General features: G+C 43.9%; 1 protein-coding gene across 2 annotated transcripts in view; it reads right to left on the bottom strand.

Annotated features, from left to right (window-relative positions):
- PRKCE (protein kinase C epsilon) overlaps nt 1-18,856 on the bottom strand; it is a 534,912-nt gene extending 516,056 nt beyond the window's left edge. For both annotated transcript variants that reach the window (XM_045011041.1, XM_045011042.1), the window contains exon 1: nt 17,840-18,856. In XM_045011041.1, the coding sequence (XP_044866976.1) occupies nt 17,840-18,187 (348 nt within the window). In that variant the 5' untranslated portion in view covers nt 18,188-18,856. The remainder of the gene's footprint in view (nt 1-17,839) is intronic.
- Between the last annotated feature and the right edge of the window lie 4,907 nt (nt 18,857-23,763).

Here is a 23,763-nt window from a genome sequence, read left to right as displayed (position 1 = left end):
ATGGGTAAGGTCCCCTGGGAGAATAACATGACGGGGAAAGGAGTCGAGGAAAGCTGGCTGTATTTTAAAGAATCCTTATTGAGGTTGCAGGAACAAACCATCCCGATGTGTAGGAAGAAAAGTAAATATGGCAGGCGACCAGCTTGGCTTAACAGTGAAATCCTTGCTCGTCTTAAACACAAAAAAACAGCTTACAAGAAATGGAAGATTGGACAAATAACCAGGGAGGAGTATAAAAGTATTGCTCAGGCATGCAGGTGTGAAATTAGGAAGGCCAAATCACACTTGGAGTTGCAGCTAGCCGGAGATGTTAGGAGTAACAAGAAGGGTTTCTTCAGGTATGTTAGCAACAAGAAGAAAGTCAAGGAAAGTGTGGGCCCCTTGCTGAATGAGGGAGGGAACCTAGTGACGGAGGATGTGGAGAAAGCTAGTGTACTCAATGCTTTTTTTGCCTCTGTCTTCACAGACAAGGTCAGCTCCCAGACAGCTGCACTCTGCAGCACGGTATGGGGAGGAGGTGACCAGCTCTCTGTGGAGAAAGAAGTAGTTCAGGACTATTTAGAAAAGCTGGACGAGCACAAGTCCATGGGGCCGGATGCGCTGCATCCAAGGGTGCTAAAGGAGTTGGCCAATGAGATTGCAGAGCCATTGGCCATTATCTTTGAAAAATCATGGCGATCGGGGGAGGTCCCGGATGACTGGAAAAAAGCTAATGTAGTGCCCATCTTTAAAAAAGGGAAGAAGGAAGATCCAGGGAACTACAGGCCAGTCAGTCTCACCTCAGTCCCTGGAAAAATCATGGAACAGGTCCTCAAGGAATCAATTCTGAACTTCTTAAAGGAGGGGAAAGTGATCAGGAACAGTCAGCATGGATTCACCAAGGGCTGACTAACCTAATTGCCTTCTATGATGAGATAACCGGCTCTGTGGATAAGGGGAAAGCAGTGGATGTGCTATTTCTGGACTTTAGCAAAGCTTTTGATACAGTCTCCCACAGTATTCTTGCCAGCAAGTTAAAGAAGTATGGGCTGGATGAATGGACGGTAAGGTGGATAGAAAACTGGCTAGATGGTCGGGCTCAACGGGTAGCGATCAATGGTTCCATGTCTAGTTGGCAGCCGGTATCAAGTGGAGTGCCCCAAGGGTCGGTGCTGGGGCCGGTTTTGTTCAATATCTTCATTAACGATCTGGAGGATGGTGTGGACTGCACCCTTAGCAAGTTTGCAGATGACACTAAACTGGGAGGAGTGGTTGATACGCTGGAGGGTAGGGATAGGATACAGAGGGACCTAGACAAATTAGAGGATTGGGCCAAAAGAAATATGATGAGGTTCAACAAGGACAAGTGCAGAGTCCTGCACTTAGGATGGAAGAATCCCATGCACTGCTACAGACTAGGGACCAAATGGCTGGGCAGCAGTTCTGCAGAAAAGGACCTAGGGGTTACGGTGGACGAAAAGCTGAATATGAGTCATCAGTGTGCCCTTGTTGCCAAGAAGGCTAATGGCATTTTGGGTTGTATAAGTAGGGGCATTTCCAGCAGATCGAGGGATGTGATCATTCCCCTCTACTCAGCACTGGTGAGGCCTCATTTGGAGTACTGTGTCCAGTTTTGGGCCCCACACTACAAGAAGGATGTGAATAAATTGGAGAGAGTCCAGCGGAGGGCAACAAAAATGATTAGGGGGCTGGAGCACATGACTTATGAGGAGAGGCTGAGGGAACTGGGATTGTTTAGTCTGCAGAAGAGAAGAATGAGGGGGGATTTGATAGCTGCTTTCAACTACCTGAAAGGGGGTTCCAAAGAGGATGGATCTAGACTGTTCTCAGTGGTAGAAGATGACAGAACAAGGAGTAATGGTCTCAAGTTGCAGAGGGGGAGGTTTAGGTTGGACATTAGGAAAAACGTTTTCACTAGTAGGGTGGTGAAGAACTGGAATGGGTTACCTAGGGAGGTGGTGAAATCTCCTTCCTTAGAGGTTTTTAAGGTCAGGCTTGACAAAGCCCTGGCTGGGATGATTTAGTTGGGTTTGGTCCTGCTTTGAGCAGGGGGTTGGACTAGATGACCTCCTGAGGTCCCTTCCAACCCTGAGATTCTATGATTCTATGATACCAAAAGGCACTCTAGACAGCTGCAATCCACAGGGCCCTGGGCTGGAACCCAGAGTAGAGGGCGGGCCCAGGTTCCCCACAAACCTCCCAACTCCTGATCAGACACAGGAGGAATTGACCTGGATTGTGGCTTCTACCAGAGGGGAAGGTCTCTGGGCTGTTTCCTGACCCACATGGTGAATCTCTGAGGCGAGCAAATCCGGCAATAAGCGCATGACCTAACAAGGTAGAGGAGGAACCTTATCACACCAGGCATAAAACTCAAGCAATCGGGCTCTATGTGTTGAACCTTGCATATTAGGAGGTGAACTCCACTTCCCAACCTGGGAATTGCTGCACAGCTGGTGTGGTAGCTGCTGTAGCCCCTTCATGCCACTTGTACATTGTATTAAACTCACAATTTATGGCACCAATAGCAGCAAGAATTATATCCAGCAGCCACCTCATAGAAGCCCACACAATACTGCAGAGGATTGCTGGAGGGAGTGGTGGCTTCTTAAGGCTTGTGCATATTCTTCCTTGACCTCAGCCTTCCTATCTTCAGCTTTGGTTAGATACTAATTTTTATCTCAGCTTTTCAGAGACTGCATTAGTTGCCAGATGACCTCACACTTCAAATCTGATTTTTTTTAAAATGGCCTTTGATCAAAATTTTGGATTATGCCATAGGATTTTGAAATATTTGTGACAAGTTAGTCAAATGGAAATAAAAAAAACAATACTTGGCTGGAATACATGTGCCTTTTAAATAGAATGTAATTGCTAGAATGTTTTAAAAATTCAATACAGATCATTCATTCAAACAAGATTGGCTCTCACCTGTTTAATTGCACAAATTATTTAAGTACTCTATTATTGTATTCACTAATGAGATTAATTATGTCATAAAAATAAGACTTTCCGATTTTATTTTTAAAAAGGAAGAGGAAATAATATTTCCAAAGTCAGGCTAAATCTCATCACGCAGAGAATGATTTTAGAAAAGAACTAGAACTCGAATCACAGTTCTAATAGGCAGGATCAAGACCTATTTAACAAGGAAAAAAACACGCTATTTTAAAAATACTGCACTAAATTTATCTCTGGGGAAATTTTTAAAGCTCCTAAGTGACTTAGGAGTTTAAATCCCATTTTCAAATGGATTTAGTGCACTTTTGAAAATTTTACCCCTTGGCCTCATTAAGGTACATAGGTCTCTGCTTAACTTTAAATATGCAAGGAGTCCCCTCGATAGGTCTCTGCTTAACTTTAAACATGCAAGGAGTCCCCTTGATAGGTCTCTGCTTAACTTTAAACATGCAAGGAGTCCCCTTGATGGCTGTGGGTCTATTCATAGACTCATAGACTTTAAGGTTCAGAAAGGACCATCATGATCTAGTCTGACCTCCTGCACATTGCAGGCCAAAAACCTCACCCACCCACTCCAATAATAGACCCATAACCCCCGGCTGAGTTACTGAAGTTCTCAAATCATGGTTTAAAGACTTCAAGTTTCAGAGTATCCACCATTTACACTAGTTTAAACCTTCAAGTGCCCTGTGCCCCATGCTGCTTCAAGTGCCCTCGGGTTCTCTGCCAATCTGACCCGGGGGAAAATTCCTTCCCGACACTAAATACGGCCATCAGTTAGACCCTGAACATGTGGGCAAGACCCACCAGACAGAGACCGAGGAAAGAATTCTTGGTAGTAACTCAAGAGCCCTCCCCATCAAGTGTCCCACCACCAGCTGTTGGAGATATTTGCTGCTAGCAGTTGCACAAAGTTAGGCACATAGTTAAGTATCTTGTGGAATCGGTATCCTATTTTGCAGCAGGGTAGGGTGCTTTTGCTCCTGCTCAAGGGGACAGCACAGCATACCACATAAAACAACCCAGCATGCCCTGATCACATTTATACCAGCATAAGGGCCTGATCATATTTATGTAAAGTTAAGCGTGTGGGTGTTTACAGGAACAGGCCCTACATCTAGTATAGCTACACTGAGATTAATGCAGTTACACCAACCTTAAATGATGTGAGAGGTGAATCAGCCTCTATGTCTCTGTTTCCCATCACCGGTGGATAGCATATTAACATAAGACTCAGAATGTTTCCCAATTTCATTTTGAAAATCTTGTTTCTTTACTTAAGTGACAATCATGTTAAAAGTCACATTCCTTTAAAATCATGTTACTTTTATTACTAATAATATCCCCAATTGTATGAACAGAAAGATTTTTTTTTAATTAACTGATTTTTCACAGGTTCTGCTGTGCTTAGTTTTTGTGCTGCATTCTGCTTGGACAAACTTTGGTTTGTAGTCCACGTCATTTGCTGTTTCTTGTGCATTATTAATGATCTTACCAAAGCAGCTAGGAGCCTCAGTCAAAGATCCTATTGTGCTAGGTGCTGTACGTTCAAGAAGACAGTCCCTACCCACGTGAGCATGCAACAGGTGGATGAAAAAAACAAATGGAAGTATGGGATAATGAGAACAGAGCTATCATGAGTTAGCACAACATCAGGGTTTCAGACGTTGCAGGGGAGTGTTTAAAATTGGTTTTAATGAATTTGTGTTTTAAAATTACAACACTTTACAGATTTGGTGCTATAAAACATTTGTGTGTGCACAAAATCTAAGTTTGGAGCCTAAACTACCTGCAAGTGTTCCTTTAAAATCAATAAAGTGTACACAGTACACTAAATAACTATAGAACCATTAGTTATAAGCACAAGAAAACATTTTGCTCTTTAAAATACAAGGGAAAATACCTACCTGCTGCTTATTTCTTAAGGGACAGGTAGCATTTGTATACAAAAATTGTTTATTAAAGTTAACTAAAACCCTTCTTCCTCAGAACCATGACTGGCACAAAGAGAAAAGATGTAGAATGGAACTTAAAGGGACAGAGCCCTATGATACTGAACGAGTATATGGCACTGTTCCTAGAATTATATTTATGTTTGACCATTGCACTGGGAGTGTACTTATCAGTTACTGACAAAGAAAGAGCTCAAGCACAGCAGCACAGTAGCAGTGTTACAGTGGATCGGCGGTTCAGCACAGTAGGTGGTGACAACTGTCACAGGATTATACTGAAATTGGGACAAAAATCTCCTGGTGCAGTTCAATCAGCTGTCCTTCAAAACCCAGCCAATCTTAGTGGGATGGAAGCCATATGCGGCAGAGTGTTGGAGCACCTCCAGCAGAATTTACACTGCGACCTATCCCGCATCCTGTACTTGACAGTTCTCTTGGCAGTTATTGCAGATGTGGTTTTGGGAGCTCTTCTTCCCCAGGCACCATTATTCGTGCAATTCCAGCGTTGTCAGTGCTTTGCTACAAAGTTGCAATGCATGGTTTCCATCCCACCGGGATTGTCCCAATTTTGAGGGATAGACCCTCAGCTTATTCTACTGAAACTGGAGATTCTGTCCCAGCTTCAAATCAGTCATGCTAAATCTGGTCATCTCTTAACCAGGCTGAACCTCTTCCTTCTCTGTAACGGAGCTTATTGGAGTAGCACAACTTCACTTTCTCTGACTTCCAGGCAGGTGGCTGCTCACCCACCTCACCAGCCTGTCCGCTGCTTATTCTGAAGTGATGTCCAGATCAGATTCTCTTTGGGGAAATCTTGGTCCTGCTAGCAAAAGGCAGAGGAACAGGACAGTCTTTCATAGTGAAAGGACACTTTAAAACCCAAACTTTACTAGCAATTCAAATCACTCACTTTGACTAGCAATCAGTAGGTTATATAATTCTCCACTTTTTTTTTGGATCATGCTAGTTTGTATTTCATTTTAGCAACTAGTGCAAAGCATAACTGTCATTCAAAAAATTGCCTAATGTATGGCACTATTTGCTAATACTATAATTTGCTGATCCAAGTGTTTAATTGTTGCTGAATAGTCTTTTCTGACCTTTCTAGTGACATCTGTAATGTAGGAAAGCAATTATTTATACAGAGCTAGGGCATTTCATTCAGTATTCTCTGATGTTCCCTTTTTCCAATCCTTGCAACAGGTTTTACACAATCTGGTACCAGACCCTATCACTCCCTCAGTTTCCCTTTCTTGGATACTCAGAACATCCCTTCTCAAGGTCCAGTTTATCAACACGTCAGAATTCGAACATCGGCTTGAATCAAACAAGCCTTTCCCTCATTTCAGATTCACCAGCCTCTCGCAAGACATTTCCCCAAACCTACTGTCCAGCATTTTCTCAAGCCTTGTCAGGCTTCTGTTCTCATTCCTCACTCCAGATAGCTCCCCACAGGCCTCTCCATCTGGCTGGGCTGGAAAGTCCCTTCCCCAGTCCTCTCTGGTGGTGAATCTCCTACAGGTCTTTCTCTAGAAATCTGCCAAAAGCTCTCGTGCCACCAACTAAGGCTATGTCTACACTAAAAACCTTACAGCAGCACAGCTGTACTGATGCAGCTGCACCGCTAAAAGATCTCTCATGTAGCTGCTCTATACCGACAGGAGAGAGCTCTCCCACCCGCCCAACGAGCAGCAGCAATGTTGGCAGGAGATGCCGACATAGCGCTGTGCACACTACCACTTATGCCAGCGAAACTTATGTCATTCAGGGGAGTCTTTTTTTTTCACTTCCCTGAGTGACAGAAATTTTGCCGACATAAGTGGTAGTGTAGACATGGCCTAAGCTAAGCAGATTCCTGTTTCTCTGCCTCAAAGCCCAACACCTAGGGAGGCACCAGACAAGGCACAGTGAGGCTGAGCCCAACTCCCTTAAAGAGCCGGCGCACTCTGGGACACCCTCATAGCATTTCATTACCCCAGCCCCGGTGTCATACAATTATTCCAAGAACGATATCCCCCAGCTTTGTTTTCTAAGCAACGTGTTCACATTTACAAGACAAAATTATAAAACCACAATAAAAATGCAAAAGACATTGTAGAAGTACAACAAGAAGGACAATAGTAACTCATTACCCCTTATGGGCAAAGTCCTGCAGTCCTGACTCAAGTTCCCACTGATTTCAGCAGTGTTTGAAGAGCTGTAGGTGGGATGGCAGCTGTGATCTCAGGGGGGGTTCTCTGTGAGAGAAGACAGCAGGACTTGGAGCTGTATAAGCAGTAGTAGTGGTAATGAATAAGAGTAAAGGGCAAAGGGATTTTATTAAATGTCAGTCTTTATTTACTGACTGCTTTTCCTAGTAATATTTAGACACCTAACAGTAGGATTTTCAAAAACACCTAAGTGACATAGGAACACTAGTCCCATCAACCTCAAACAATTTCTTGATTTGTGGAAATTCAGTATGTCAGAAGGTGATTTTGTTTGCAAATGCAGTACAGGCGTAAGTCTGTGTTTTTCTCAGAGGAAAGATGTTAATGAAGATCCGGATTTGTCTTTTTCAGCACACATGAGAATTTTTATGTGTGAAATGTCAAACTTCTCAGGCCAACTCTACATTACAAACTGGTCGACGCAAGATATGCATATAGTCACCGCAGTTATTACATCGTTTGTATGCGTGCGTATTTGGCTCCTTGCTTTGGCACTGGTGCAGACTCACCAGGAGTAGCTATCCAAGTGTGCAACCCACCATTGTCCAGCGCATTGTCTTTTGGGAAGTTTTGGCAATGCATAGTGGGGCAGAAAATAGTCGCACAGCAGTGACAGGGAGCAAGGTGTTAACTTCCCAGCATGCAACTGTCTCCATCCCATAATGTCATCTATAGCCTTTTTAAAATATCTCATGAACCTGCGCAGCCCTCCTTGCAGTCCGCCATCTCTGACAGCAGCATGGAGCCTGCACAGCTCTGCACTATTGTCACAAATGTTGCAAGCACAGGATGCACAATCCTTTGATATTTGCAGAGCCATAAGAACTGAATCAGCATGGACCACGATGATTTTGAGGAAGGACAGATTGCTGTGGGATATAGCAAGAAACAATTCAAGGTTGTCGGTGGCATTCACAGAGCAGCTGAAGATGGTGGAGTGCTGCTTCTGGGCCCAAGAAACAAGCACTGGCTGGTGGGATTGCACTGTAATGCTAGCTTGGAATTATAAGCAATGGCTGCAGACCTTTCAGATGCACAAGGCCACATTCCTGGATCTGTGTGCCAAGTTTGTCCCAGCCTTCCAGTGCAGGGACGCCACAATGAGAGCTGCACTGACAGCAGAGAAGTGAGGGGGGATTTCACTGTGGAAACTTGCAACGCTGGATTGCTACTGGTCAGTGGAAAATCATTTTGGAACTGGAAAATCCACTGTGGGGGCTGTTGTCATGCAAGTGTGCAAAGCCATTAATGGTCTCCTGCTGCGCAGGACCATGACTCTCGGCAATGATGCTGTATGTTTAGTAAAATGCAAGATAATGAATGGATCTGTAGCAACGGGGTTCCCAAATGGTGGTGGAGTTGCCAAGTGTTCAGGAACTGCGGCCAATGGGAGCTGTGGGGGCAGCGCTTCCAGGTGCAGGCAGCACACGGAGCCCCTGGCCCCTCTGTCTAGGGCCCGCAGGGACATGCTGGCCGCTTCTGCGAGCTGCATGGAGCCAGGGCAGGCAAGGAATTAGCTGGAGTCCTCACTCCCTCCCATACCCCAACCCCCTGCTCCAGCCCAGTGAAAATGATTGAGGGTGAGGGAGAGCAAGCGACGGCAGAAGGGGGGGATGGAGTGATTGGGGGCTGGGCCTCAGAGAAGGGGTGGGGCAGGGGCAGGGCCTCAGGGCAGGGGTGTTCAGTTTTGTGCAATTAGAAAATTGGGAACCCTAAGCACAAATATCCCTATTTTGGCACCTGATCACCTTGCCACAGAGAACATCAACAGAAAGAGCTAGTTTTCTATGGTTATGCAAGAGTTCATGGATCACCAGGGATTCTTCACCAACATCCATATTGCTAGTCAGGGAAGGTGCTTGACTCTTGCATCTTTAAGAACACAGGACTGTTCAGAAAGCAGGAACCTTCTTTCCTGATTGGCAATGTTGTCAACAGTGATCCTGGGTGACCCAGTTTATCCCTTACTCCTCTGGCTCATGAAGCCATACACTAGCCACCTCAACAGCACTAAGAAAAGATTCAACTACTGGCTCAGCTGGTACAGAATGACAGTTGAATGTGGTTTTGCTAGACTGAAGGGGCGCTGGTGTTGTTTAATCACAAGTTTGGATCTCAGTGAAAAAAACATCCCAATGGTTGTAGTTGCCTCCTGCGTCCTGCATAATATCTGTGAAGCAAAGAGGGAAAAGCTGCTGCCGGAATGGAGGGTGGAGGTGGAACAGCTGTCTGCTGAGTTTGAACAGCTCAGGGAGGCTTTGAAAGAGCACTTTAACAGTAAGCCACAGTAATGCCTTGCAGTGTATTGTGCTCTCTCTTGCCCTGCTGTTTTGGAGCTTGTTAGGAATTGTGTGGTGCTTGGTATACAGCTGTGAACACAACTGGCAATGCACCTATTAATTTTGAAGTGCTGGGTGCTTTCTGAACTACTAGGCACTCTGCAACATATGTTGTGAACTAATAAAGATTAATTATTTTCCAAATAATAGAATGTTATTAAGTAACAAAACCAGTACAAAAACAATCTGTACCATTTAAAAGCACATACATTAAAAATTTAATATATTAATGGAATAGAACTTACCAATGGGAAAGAGCATTCAAGTCCATTTTACCTACATATACAGCATCAGTGGATTTCACAGAGCAGTGTATGTGAAGCTGTGGTTGTCCTTAATAGCCCCCCGATGTGGAGTGGTAGGGGTAAGGTTGTGGCCCCTGGTGCCACGTGCAACATTGTGTTGTATGTAGGGAAGTGCTGTAATGGAGTTCTCCATGGACTGCAAACAGAGGCGAGCCCGGGATTGTTGAACCTGCAGGTCCACAAGAGACTGCAGCATCTGTGTTTGCTGCCAGAGAAGCCCCATTCTGTTCTGGTGAATCTACTGCTCCTTTTCCTGCTGGGACTCCTGGGTCTTTCTCCTGTCCGCTCTTTCCTTCTCCAGGCTGTCTGCAGTGTTCAACCTCCAAGCCCTTTGCTTACAGTCTGATGCAGCACTGGCTTGCAAGATTTCATTGAACATGTCACCTGAGTCCTCTTCTTTCTCCTTCTTAGCTGGCTCAGGCATTCCAAGGATGTGGAGGAGGAACCCCTCAAGGCCTCGATGGCAGCAGCTGCAAATAAAACACACAGAGGAACCATTGTCAGTATAGTCACAACTGAAAGTGAAAGTTAAGATTCAGAACTCCCCTCCTTTGCTCCCCTAAAATTTTAAACAAGTGTATTGACACTTCTGCTTTGGAGTGCTTGTGCACATGCCATCCGCAGCACCAGCCATTGTGAGTATGGCTCACAGGCAGTGAGGCAGGAATTGCTCAGTTGCATGAAACTATGAGTCTAGGGCAATTGCACTGAATAATGGTACCATTTTCTACACGTGGTGGTGATTTTAGCTGATATCTCACTCCAGCAGGTAACAAAGGCAGAGAGAGCATAGTTACAGCTGGCATCCTAAAGAGGCCCATATGCTGCTAGCCTCTTTACTGCAATGGTGCCTGCCAAAGTTATTGCTGAGTGGCATGGGAAACTGTCCTACCACAGAGGAAGATATAAGACTGCCATCCCTAGAAACTTCAGGAGAGGACTGCAGAGTATCACCATGAAAGTTTCATCACAGTCTCTCAGGTGGATTCAAGGGACATTCCTGTGTACATGAACTAACTGCTCTCCATGACCCCGCTACAACCCCTCCTAACTCTAAAGGGGAATGAAAGGCAGATAACAAGCTACCTCGCTTTGTTGTACCTCTACCTCTTAAAGTACAAGTAAATTAATGAAAAATTATATCTGTGAGCTGCTAAGTTAGGGGCATCAATGTAATGGAAAATAAATGTACACACTTACCCGAGGTTTTTTCTCCTGCACTGGGCTCACCCACGATCGACTGCCAAGACTGACTGGACTGCTGTGGAGTCTCAAATACGTCCTGGCTCATGGTTAAGCTGGACCCCTCCCCCCCGGTCACATGTCCCCCATCTTCCTCCTCTTCCTTCTGCAGCTCCTCTTTGCTGTTCTTGCAAGGGGCCTGCGATTTTGGTTCCTCAGATTTATCCTCGGTGGTCTGCGGGGTGGTGGTGGGGTCTCCAAGTATGGCATGCAGCTCTTTGCAAAAGCAGCAGGTCTGTGACTTGACATGGGATTGACATTTTGCCTCCCAGGCCTTCTAGCATGCCTGCTACAGTTCCTTCGCTTTCACATGGCACTGCTGTTGGTCCCCATCGTACCTACAATCCCCCTGCAATCTACTCATAGATGATGACATTTCTATGGCTGGTTCAGAGCTGTGCCTGCACAACCCCTTCTCCCCACAGGTCGAGATCCAATATCTCCTGTCTACTCCAAGCTGAAGCATGCCTAGAATGTGTAGCCCACAGTTCAGCTGGGCAGTTGCTCACAACAATGGAGAGCAGCTAGATGTGCTCACCAACCTGGACAGTCAGAGAAAGGCACTTCAAAAATTTTAAATGGGAGAGGTGGGTTCCAGTCTCCGTGACCCCTGGGCAATGGTGTTCACAACTGTGACCAGAGCAATCAGTGTTGAGGATTGTGCGACAGCTGGGTCAACATAAGTAATGCAGCATCTACACTTGTGCTGTGCCAACCTCAGTACATCGACCATGGCTCAATGCTGCTCAGGGAGGTAGTGTTTGTCATTGTAACAGGACACTTACATCGTGGGAGGCATTTAAGTGTAGACAAATGAACACAGGTCAACGCAAGGCAGTTTATGTTTACCTAACTTTGTAGTGTATTGCAGGCCATAGTAGAGAAAAATCTCTATGTAACAGCTGAAATTTTACTAACAATTAGGAAGCTCATTGAAGAATCGAGTATTATACACATTTCAGCAATTTAAGACTATAAAATTAGAAGAAAATTAATCACTAGCAAGATGTAAATAAAAAAATCTAAGTTAAATAAAACACAATTACATTCTTTCTTTAGAATCATGATTTGTATCCACTCACTTCATCCATATAACTGGTACCTTGCAGGAAATACTAGTACTGCACATTTCTCTGGCTTCTCAGTCCTGATCTGGAAGCAACACCTTTCAGAGTGAAAGTGTAGTTCAGCCTCCATGGCATAGTCAAATTTTGCTGAAATTAACCTGGGTTTCCAATTAGTGATGGTTGTTTTGTGATGTAGATGCCTGTCAACCAGGATCAGAGTTTACTAATTGATTTCAACCAACCGTCAACAGATTATATGATTTACAGCAGCTGATGATCTGGCTCTGAATATGTAGATAAGAAGCAAAGCTTCTAAATAGAAAATCCTGGGCTTCTCAAATTTCATATTCTGTGCAGATAAGTTGAATGGATAGAGAAGAATAGAAAAGGGAAGATGCATAATGATCATACTCCTGTAGTCTATTTCCAACGTTCATCATCCAGTCCTCATCAGGCACAAGTACAAACTAACATGTAGAGTGACCTATACTAAAATTATTACAATTCAATCCACTGTCCACTGGAATAATAGAACTCCTAGACCTGCTAGCTGTGGTAAGTTATCACACAAAAAGCAAAAGGTGCATGACAATCCAAAGCAGAAAACCAGGGGCAGGCACCTGAACAACCTTTACAATTAACTCAGCACACGGAGTATAGTATGTGGCAAGCTGTATCCTACTATTTTCAGTGGATATTGCTACTGGTTATATCCAGTATTCCTCCTCATATATTTTTGTATTTCTCATATATTTTCACTAGATAACTAGGCCCAACAACTCCTGTGTTAGCTCAGCACTTTGAAAATCAGGGCTTTCTAATTTACGCACCTAACTTTAGGCAGTGTCACTTAAAGCCTTGACACTACTCAATGCAGCCCCAAAGTATGGACCTGACCTTGCAAACACTTACTACCATGAGTAATCTCATTCCAAGTGTTTTTACAGGCCCATAATCTATATTTAGGTAAACTGCTAAACTTTTCCAAATTCCATTTTTCATAATTGCTGATTGACGAGGCATTCACTTTCTGTTCAATTCATAATCAGCCTATTTTATCCAGTGATGCGACACAGTCACATGAGTGTCATCACCATCATTTACTAAAGGAAATGTGATGCTTCCAGTACTGGCTTTACTATCACTGAATAAATCAGGTAAATAAGCAGGATGATTTTAAAAGTATATGCTTCATTTTTAGATCTTGGGAATCAGCAATGATTGGGAACTGAAGTACGTGAAAAGGGCAGTACAAAATGAAGTCCAGTACATTATTCTAACTCTAGCTTTATGATATTCTGTGATGCAAATAAAAGGTCTTCATTTTTAAAAGTTGTGATGTCCTGGTTGAACACATGCATTCTAGTTATTCAGCCTGCAAAAGGATTAACTTCTCACGAGGGCCCAATTTCAGTGACTTCAAGAAGAGATTTTTCTCATGCAAAGAGTTGGGCCTACTGGGTAAGATCCTTAGCTAGTGTAATCAGCATAGATCCAGTGACGTCAACAGAGCTAGGTTGATTTACATCAACTCAGGATCCGGCCACACAGCTGGCAGATAAACTAATATCCAGTGTCCTGACTACTAGCGATCTGAACATAAGCACTAGTAATTCTAGTTCATAAAGTTACAGTCATGAGCCTTGTTATAAAAATAATTTTCTTCCCACTTTAAAACTTACTGATTTACATGTGACTATATTACTAAGTGAAAGTACAAACTTCATACATGATAAACCTTGGTAAAATAGATCAAGACATGTCTATTATAATATTATGAATGACATTTTACCTAAATTGAATCACACTTAACTAATACTTTCATGTTATTTTTAACAGAATATTTTCTCATGATTTCCTAACTTATTGCTCCATATTTCCCAAATGTAAAGCTTTCAACATCTTCCTGAATATCCTTTGCCCCATTCCTAGTACTTTATTCAGCTACAGAGAAGCTTGTAACATTAACAATCTAGGACTCTCTTTAAAACTGCAATGTAGCCATTAACAAGTAAAATCTGCAAAACTGACACTTTAACTGTGCTGTGTCTGTATTGATGCATCGCTGTAAAAAGCAGCCATCTTTTTAATTGTCACTGTTCTGTTTTCAGAAATCAACACAAGCTTCTGCGTAAATGCACAAGCATTTTTTTTTAAAAAGCACATACATAGCATTTAATTCTTTAAAAATCTGCCATCTGTTAGTATGTAGACCATTGTGTTGAAATAAGACACCACTTTGAAAATGTGCCATGAGGTACACATGTACAGGTAGTCTGCACTGGATCAGTAAACAATGTTACAAATTAATTTTTGTGACTGCTGAGTATTCCTAGGGATAAAAAAAATTGCTTGTTGCGTGTTTAATGGAGTCTTCCTAATGCAAAAGTCGCTATCATGATACTAAGCTTTGTACTTGTGTATCACGTTAATGCTTCCACTGTAACCATAGTGTCAGTCTACATCACAGCCATAATAATGAGAAAAATATGTAGCATAGTCCTGAAAAATTCATCTTTTAAAAAAACATTAGGGATAGCATAATGAGCAAAATCAACCAAAGCAGGTGAGCTGAGTACATACAGGAGAATTTTTTTTCCCCCTAGAAAACAACACAGTATTCCTTTTCAGCTACTTATCGGACAACAATGTCCACTTTGCATTCTGGACCTTTGATAAGAAATACAAGGTCAGTAATTTCCCCTTAAAACTAGTATGGATATTTAAAAAAAAAAGTTCTCATAAAAATACATTTTAGAACTGTATGTATTATAAGATCATGCACTTGAATGCATGAGAGCTGTTAATATGTTGACAAGAACTGTTATCAATACATTATTATTTTGACAAATTTATTTTATTATAAAGGTCTAGTGTAGGAAGCAGTATTGCATCAGACTGGATGGTGTAAGGTAAAAGATGGTAACAATGTGATTTAATTTAATATGCTCAGCAGGTACATGTTACTCAGTTGTAACTACCAGGATTACTGTGTTAGTGGGCAGACCTTAGAACTGATAAGCATAGTTTCCAAGACTGTTCATCAGACTATATTTATTAGATATTGCAGGCATTAAGGAGAAATTGGCAACTCCAATTTCTGTTCTTTAATTTCTGAAAAATAGCAAAAATAACAGAAAAAACAGCAGCCTTCAATTACAGACCTAAAATGAGGAATGTATTTCTCTTATTAAACATAGGAACCTCATCTCTAACATGATTAAAGGTCCAGATAGTGCATACTTACAATGCACAAGTATATTTGTTTGACTGAAGGTGGTTTAGGCCATGTACATTTTCCTTGTAGTGTAAGAATCATAAGGCACCTTCATGTATTTGATTTCACAGAACATTTCTTTTTTCTAGGCTTTAATCTTCAAATACTGCTGAAGTTGTTAATAAATGTGTTGTTTTTATTTACTTTTATTTTGTTTAGCGATGGCACTAGATATAGGCTTAATCTAAGCCTCTAGTAGCTCAGTGAAAACAGCTGAAGAAACAGTTTGTTGTCCTGAAAGCAAGTTTGTTGGATGTCCCTAGCTATTAACCAGTGAAATAATCACATGCAGTATAATAATAATTATGCCATGTTCTATCCTATACTGATCAAAGTCAGTAAAGCAAGATTCATTAGATAATTTTGGAAAAGGCCAACCCTGGATCCTGCCAGTATTTGGCCACACCCTTCAAATTCTAATACTAAAATAGAGAACAGGTGTATCTGCTCCTGCGGCACCAATAAAATTCAGACCATAAGACATCACGGCATGAGAGCAATGCAAAAATGCACATCCAGCACCTGGATTCTGCTGGATCAGCCAATTTTTGGCCACTACCACTGTGCCCTCAACTCTACTGCATCAATGGAAAACAAATGTAGACACTCCTTTTACTCTCAACAAATCTGGACCTCAATGCATCTCAGTACAATAGCACCACAAATTCCTGGATTTGCTACCAGGATCCTGACAGATCTTGTCAGTTTTGGGGCCCAAACGGCTAAATTCCATTGCCTACTTAAAGAACGTATTTAGATGCTCCTATTGCACCTTAAAAATCTGAACCCTGATATGCCCAGCACAATAGCACTGCCAAAATTCATATTTGGCATCTGAATCATTCAAGGTCCTGCCAAATTTGGGCCACAAACTCAGAATTTGTACCATGAAAATAGAAAATAAGTCTTGCTTCTACTCTTCCACCAAAAAAATGTGAGCTGAATCCTGGTCTGATATTCCCATTGATTTCAGTGGGGCCAGGATTTCATTGCTGGTTTCAGATACAAGATAGCTGCAAAAACCTTTCCAAATGAGCTAAGTTTTGGCTGCATAATACCCAGTTTTAGCATCTAAACTTGGTAAATATGCAACTCTGATAGCCCACCAAAATAATACAGACCCCAAGCATCGTGGTGCAACATATTTAGCGGAAGTTATGTTTGGCTTTATAGACTCATTTAAAGCTATAAAGGTTAATTTTAATATTAAAATAAAAATTATACAGCCCTCATTCAGTTCTTAGTCAATCAGCATAAATAGGGCCTGATTGTCATTTCCACTAATGCCCCTTTCCTTCACGCTGACACCTCTTTACATCCACTTTAAGGCTCCTTTACACTGCCATTGCGATGTAAAGGTGCCCTTTCGTGTAAATTAGAATCAGGCCCATGATCTGCCAACTATTTTCTAGTTTGGGCTCTGGTGTTTTGTTGTTATTCCATCTGCTAAACAAATAATGCCCAGATTTGGATTCTTCATCAAGAATAAATAAACATGTAGGTGCACATTTCACAACATTATGGCTGGTCATGTATGGAACATCCCAGATCAGAGGATTGTTTCTAATGCTTTCTTATGAACATTATTGTTAACATTATTTACAATCATATAGCCAACTTTGTTGCTGTTTCAGTGATACATTATAGTTATGAAATGCACATCTCCAAATGTTTTTTTGTTTGCAGTGCAATTGAACCACAATATGTTGGGATGCTGGATTCAAGATTTTGCAGCGCAGTGGGGCTTGGGCACCTCAGATCTGGATATTTAAGGGGCAGCTAAACATGTGGCTTAGTTAGGCAGTGGAATTTCACAGACTAGGACCAAAAATTGACAGGATTTAGCTACCAAGTACCTGCAATACAACTGCACTGGAATGCATCGAGATCCAGATTTTTGGTGTCAGAAGAATATCTCTGTTTATTTTCTATTGATGCTGTGAAGTTCGGGGTTTGGGATCAAAAATTGCCTGGTTCTAAGTATGATTTCTGGATTTTGGTGGTGCTTTCATGCCAGGATCCATCATGGTCTGGATTCTGTTGGTGCAACAAGAGCATTTATATGTGTTCTCAATTTAAGCATTAGAATTTGGGAGGTGTGAGCCACATTCTGGCTCCATCAAGATCTAGCTTCTGGATCTGGGTTTTTGCCGCATTGTTACTCCTGGACGCACTGGGGGTCTGTCTTGTTTGTTTTGTTTTGTTTTTTTGGTACAATAGGAGCAACTAGACTTGTTCCCCATTTAGGCAGTGACATTTCGGAGGCTGGATCCAGACTCAATGATTCCCCCTCTCAAAATAAAAATTGTAAAGCACATCTTAGAGAAGGGAGATATGCGGTAACAGTGCCTGACTGAGTATAACAAAGCCTGGAAAGGCTTCAGAGCCATTTCATGCCATTGGCAACCTAGCTCTGCAATGATGAAGGTGTTGCATCCCCAGCAGTGCCTTACAGAACCATATGCATTTACAGTGCAAACACTTACCCAGTCCTCAAAGTGGCGGCTCCCATTCTGCAGCAAGTCCTCAAACTGGATAGTGCAGTTAGCCACAAAATCATCGTACCCGATGGGGGCATCATGGAAAACAGCCATCTCAATCTTCCTGCCATTGCAAACGTCAGTGACAAACTCATCATTCCAGGCAGGGCTGTTAGTCTTTTGCTTGGTCGAGGTCTGCCCGATCCTGGAATCGTCCACGTTGAGGGCGATGTAAGGGTCCAGCAAAAAGGTCTGTGGTTTGGGACCCACCGCATGCCTCAGCGACCAAGGTGTGGGTTTCAGATTCACCGCCTCGCAGATCTTGATTTTCAGCAAGCCATTAAAAACCACCATGGTTGGATGGCTTCACTTTTCCTGGGATTAAGCACACTCACTCACACACACACACTCACAGGCACAGGGAGGGAGGCAGGGAGATCTCACCAATAAATAGGAGAGCAGGTCTGCGGGGGGGACAGGGGGGGAGACCACAACGTGGGGGCTCCCTTCTTGTCGCTGCTGCTACCTTTGATTATTTAGCCTTTGCTCTTGCGACACCCCGTGAATACATACAATGTGCCTGTGTTTCTAACGGAAAACAAGGGAGGAAGGGAGGGAAGGAGGGGGGACGGCCGTGTTTGCAGAAACCCCCCCAAAATACAATCAAAATCCGAGCATAATAAACCTTTGGGGGAGGGGGCAACAGACTTCCCCTTCACCTAGATCATAATCCTGGATCAGCCTTTGCAAAGGAGGCAGAACCGCGATCCGAGGCTCTTGCTCACGCTAGTACTGTCTGTGGGCAGCAGCAGCAACACACACAAACCCGAACCACCAAGCCAAACAACCAGCCCTGCCTACTTCACAGCCTCTGCTCAGAAAACACACACCCGGGGACCTTACATCCGCATAGGATCGAGGAGCCTCCTCGCCTTCTCCTCCTCCTCCTCCTCCTCAAAGGCCAAGGATCCAGTGGAACGAATCCAATGCATGAGGGGAGTCTGCTCCGGATCAGGCTCTTTGGAGATTTAAAAAGGCACAGGGTGACCACCGCCTTCTGGATGGCTAGCGCTGCTGGCTCGCGGTGGTGCTGGGCTGAGTAGCAGCAGCAGCACCACCCCACCTCTCTTTGCCTCGCTCTCTCTAATGCAGGAAATGCGCAAAAGACGTCAGTGTGTGTGTGTGAATAGAAAGTTTTGCCTGTTGGGGGAGCAATACGGTAAAAGTGAACATGAAAGAGCAACAGCTACAAGCAAGTCAAGAAACCACGACTGGGGTCGTGACTCTTCCAGACTCAATAAGCGCTGCCCTGCATATTCATGGGGTGATTTGTTCAGGGGTGGGGGAGTGGGGGCTTCTTCCTCCTCCCCCCAGTCTGCTCAAGATAAACGTTGTGAGCCAGTGTGGGGGGGAAACATCCCTGATCGTCTTCCTCTGAAGTTTTAAACAGCACCCCCGTTTTATGTCAGTTCCTTAACACTCAAATCCTGCTCCCCAATAAACACTGCAAACATCTAGCCCCCCCCCACTCCCTCCCGCAGTCTCCCGCGCTGTAGTACTGTTGTTGTTGTGTTGTTTATTCTCACTCCGGTGTGGATGATCCCAAGACGTTACTGTTATTTCCTAGCCTGCAAGTCTATAGTTCAACTGTGTATTTGTGCAGTATGCGGCACAGAAAAGAGATGTCAACGCCTAACGTAAATATTTCTTTCTGAGGAATTTCCACTGCGGCTGTTTGTTGTTGTTTCCTTTACTTTCTTTCTTTCTGCTCTGTAACAACACAAATCCCACTGGGATCCCTTTCGGGCTCTCCAATCTGCGATAAATTGTTGTTGACAAATGCAAGCTTCGGTTTTTGGACTCCTTTTCCCTTGTAATCGCTTTGATCCTCGCTGGCTGACAACATTAACCCCTCAGCTCCCCTTTGCAAGCAAACCCAGCAGAATGTGTCTGCTTTCTGCTGGTGCATCCTCTCTGCCCTCCCATTGGGCAGCAGCCGCAGCATAGGCACCCTGACGTCATTTTAGGGGGCAGAGCTTTTGGCCTCTTTAGGAAGAATTTCCCCTCCGTCTCCAAGCGCTGGGAAGTGAACTGAGAGCCAAAGGGAAACCGTCCTCCAAGGCAGAGCCGAGATTTGATTTGCGAGGAAGGGGACCTGGAGTCGCCTCCTCCTGGGGGAGGAGAGTTGCTTGGAGCAAAGGACCCAGGAGATTTTACCTGCAAAGACAATTTCCCTGACTGGTTTGCCTGGAAAACTTTGATCAGTAATACTGCCTGGGTAAAAATAATGTGGTTTTGCCACCATTGCTAGGACTATAATCAAATATGCCAGCCAAAACCACACACTTAAACTATAAACTCCATATGCCTTTGTCATGAATCAGTCTCTTTTGCTGCTGTTGATCATCTCATATTTCAGAGTGCATATGTCAACGTCAACAGAATTCACATAACATTAGTAAGTGTTTAACTATTTTGTCATTGGCTGTCCTCCAACGAATACTGGAAATAATACCAGTGGGAAATACCTACTCAACCTGGAGGTTATTAAATGCAAAAAACCACCCTACTACAACACTATGGGTGAGATTCTATCAAATCTATCTGTCATTTAGGGATTTATACCATTCTCATCAGCATGGTATTTGAGAATTTTGCAGTAAAACAGGAGAGTCTTTCTCTTCACCCACACGATTGTAGAGAAGTCTGGGAACCATCATGTTACCCAGTCTTTCTATTATGATCATTATTACTGATTTTGTGTTATTAATTTATTAGCATTGTTTTGTTGTGGAGAAGCAGAAGGCAAAGAGATGGATCCTGCCCTTCGCCCTGAAGGTGGTAAATTTCTGAGTTCATTCTGCTCCCCTGAGGAAAAGAGTTCCAGTCTATGAGCTGACTGCCAAGGAAGTTCTGTCTCCAGCTCTCACGAGTCTAAATCTAGATGGGGACAGCTCCAGTGTTAACAGGACAACAGTCCTATATTGGATATCAGGCATCTTAGATCCAGTCAATGGAGAGCTTTAAAGATTAGCACTGTGGCCTTGGTCTGAATCTGACATTCACTGGGGAGCCAATATAATGACCAGACAGAAAATAATAATGTATTTCCACAGAAGAGTATTGTTTAGCAGGCAGGCTGACGTATTCTGGACCTGATGGGATAGCTTCAGGATTTGTGCATTAGTTCCCACCTATTGGGTATTGCACTAAAAAAGCCTGAAGGTTATGAAAGCATGACTGTTAGTACTGTGTGTGCTCTTCTGGCAGGCCACAAATAGGAGAAAGCATTTCTAGTGCACATTGCTACTTCATCTCCCAGTATCAGCCAGAAGTGCAGAAGGACCCCGGTACTAATCACAGTCTCTGGGCAGACTCCCTTAAATGGGGAGCAAAGATATGGTGCCAGTTATATGAAATGCCTTCCTCAACCACCCAGCATTACATCTGTCTTGTTCAGTTTCAGACAACTGTGCTGTATCCGCACCTGTGATTTCACTGAGATAGTGTAGTCACTGGGAGATTTCACATGCATCAAAGTCAAGAAATACAAAATTCAAATACAAAATTGACTCCTCCAAAAACTGTAACTTGGCCCGCTTGGGCACACATAGTATTTTGTATTACATGATACAGTGTTAATTTTAATGCCTCAGAGAGAGATTTTGAAGTGCATTAAATGGCCCTTATTGGAGGTTTCGTGTCATGTGCCTTAGGTATGGTTACTGTGGGAAACACTTTGAATTTCCTGACATTAACGTAATGTAAAAGCTGAAGTCTTATATTGCAACAATGTATTTTTTCCATTTAATTCCTTTTTTTTTAAAGATAACTGCAATTGAACATATAATCTGAATGCACAAGACTCAAATAAACACAATGTATGCAGTGGCTTTTAATATTCCTGCATCTCCATGAGATCACACATGCAAATGAATGCATATTTTCAATGTATTGTAAGTCTAATCACTGAAATAAATACATGTGCATTTATTTCAGTGGGTGGATATTCAGCAATATGTACACACAATATATTTGCATACACGCATACCACACATCTGGTTTTATATACTGATATATACACAGATATGTTGTGTATGCAAATATCTGGCTATCTGCATCTATAGCCAAGTTCTGTTCTCTAATTTTAGTCAATGTGAGTTTTGCTATGCACTCAGTGGAACCATGATCTCGCTGCAAGGGGACAGCTTGCATGAGTGAGGACTAAAGAGCTCAGTAAGGATTGCAGAATACATTACGTTTATTCATTTATCAGACGTTTTTAAATTTTGTTCAACAAAAGCATAAATTTCTCCTTGTGGATCATGTACCTGCAAGACTAAACTTTTCAAAGTAAAACAGCTATTGATTTACCCACAAGACACCTGAACCATTGTTGTAAAGTTCAGTTAAAAACAGGTGAAGGAACCTGCTTCAGATATTCCCCCCATAAATTCATCAGTAGAAGAAAAATCAGCCCAATTGTCTCAAATATTGTAGTTGTCAATAATGGTAATTAGTATAATGCTTTTCATCCTGAATGGTTTTTAAGTATTTCATTTCTGGCTTGGTTTTAGTTTCTGTTCCCTTATCATGGGATTTGATCCTCTAAGTGCTTAGAGGCTAATACTGTTCCTCCTATTCCACATGAATGCGGAAGGCCAAAACTACATGGAAAATGCCCCATTTCTGCTGCAGAGAGGCTGCACAGGGGACCCACCATCCTTTTGTATATCATAGTGCAAAGCTCCACAGTGGTTCTTGGCCATTCACTGCAGAGGGGCATATCAACGGGCTGGGGTCTCAGCCAATAGATGTGTGCACAGCATGGCTCCACAAGCACCAGTGCCATCCAGAGAGAGGAGCAATGGCCCATGACTGATTCATGACAGGGAATGGATCACCTGATGATTATCTGTTCTGTTCATTCCCTCTGAAGAACCTGGCATTGGCCACTGTCGGAAGACAGGATACTGGGCTAGATGGACCTTTGGTCTGACCCAGTGTGGTTGTTCCTATCCTTCTCATACCCAGTCATGGTATCCACAGGCGCCGACTTTCCAAAGTGCTGGGGGTGCTCGACCCAAAGCCCCACCTCCACCCCGCCTCTTCCCGCTCCACCCCTGTCCCTCCTCTTCCTGCCCTCCCTCGACCCCCACCCCACCTCTTCCAACCACTGCTTCATCCCCTCCCTTGAGCATGCCACAAAACAGCTGATTGCAGCAGGCAGGAGGCGCAGGGAGGGAGGTGGGGGCGCTGATAGGCAGGGCCCGCCGGCAGGTGGGAGGCACTGGGGGGAGGGGGAGAGCTGATATGGGGGCTGCTGGTGGGTGCTAAGCATCCACCATTTTTTCCCTGTGGAAAAGCACCCACAGAGTTGGCACCATATGGTATGGGGCGGCTCTACCTTTTTGGCCGCCCCAAGCAGTCATGCGCGGGAGGTGCCCCGGAGCCGCGGGAGTAGCGGACCTCCCGCGGGCATGACTGCGGAGGGTCCGCTGGTCGCGCAGCTCGGCTGGACCTCCCGCAGCTGCGGACGGTTCGCAGGTCCGGCGGCTCTGCTTGAGCTGCCGCAGTCATGCCTGCGGGAGGTCCAGCCGAGCCGCGGGACCAGCGAACCGTCCGCAGTCATGCCTGCGGGAGGTCCACTGGAGCCGCGGGAGGAGCGCCCCCTCCGCAGTCATGCCTGCGGCAGGTCCGCCGGCCCAGCCTGCCGCCCCCCCGGGAAAGGGCCGCCCCACGTGCGTGCTTGCCGCGCTGGGGTCTGGAGCCGGCCCTGCATATGGTGTCCATAGCCAGGTGTCTATGGCCAGGTCTATGGCATAGTGTCTATATAGCTCCTGCAGGCAAAGCCCTTTTACTCAAGCTTTGCTCATGAGACCAAAATTTGGCCCTCAGAGACAACTGTAGTACACAAATACTGGAAAACT

This window comes from Mauremys mutica, chromosome 3 (genome assembly GCF_020497125.1).
Source record: "Mauremys mutica isolate MM-2020 ecotype Southern chromosome 3, ASM2049712v1, whole genome shotgun sequence".
NCBI classification, from domain to species: Eukaryota; Metazoa; Chordata; order Testudines; family Geoemydidae; genus Mauremys; species Mauremys mutica.
Note: the sequence above shows the minus strand (reverse complement) of the source record. Positions and strands in the feature narration are given on the sequence as shown.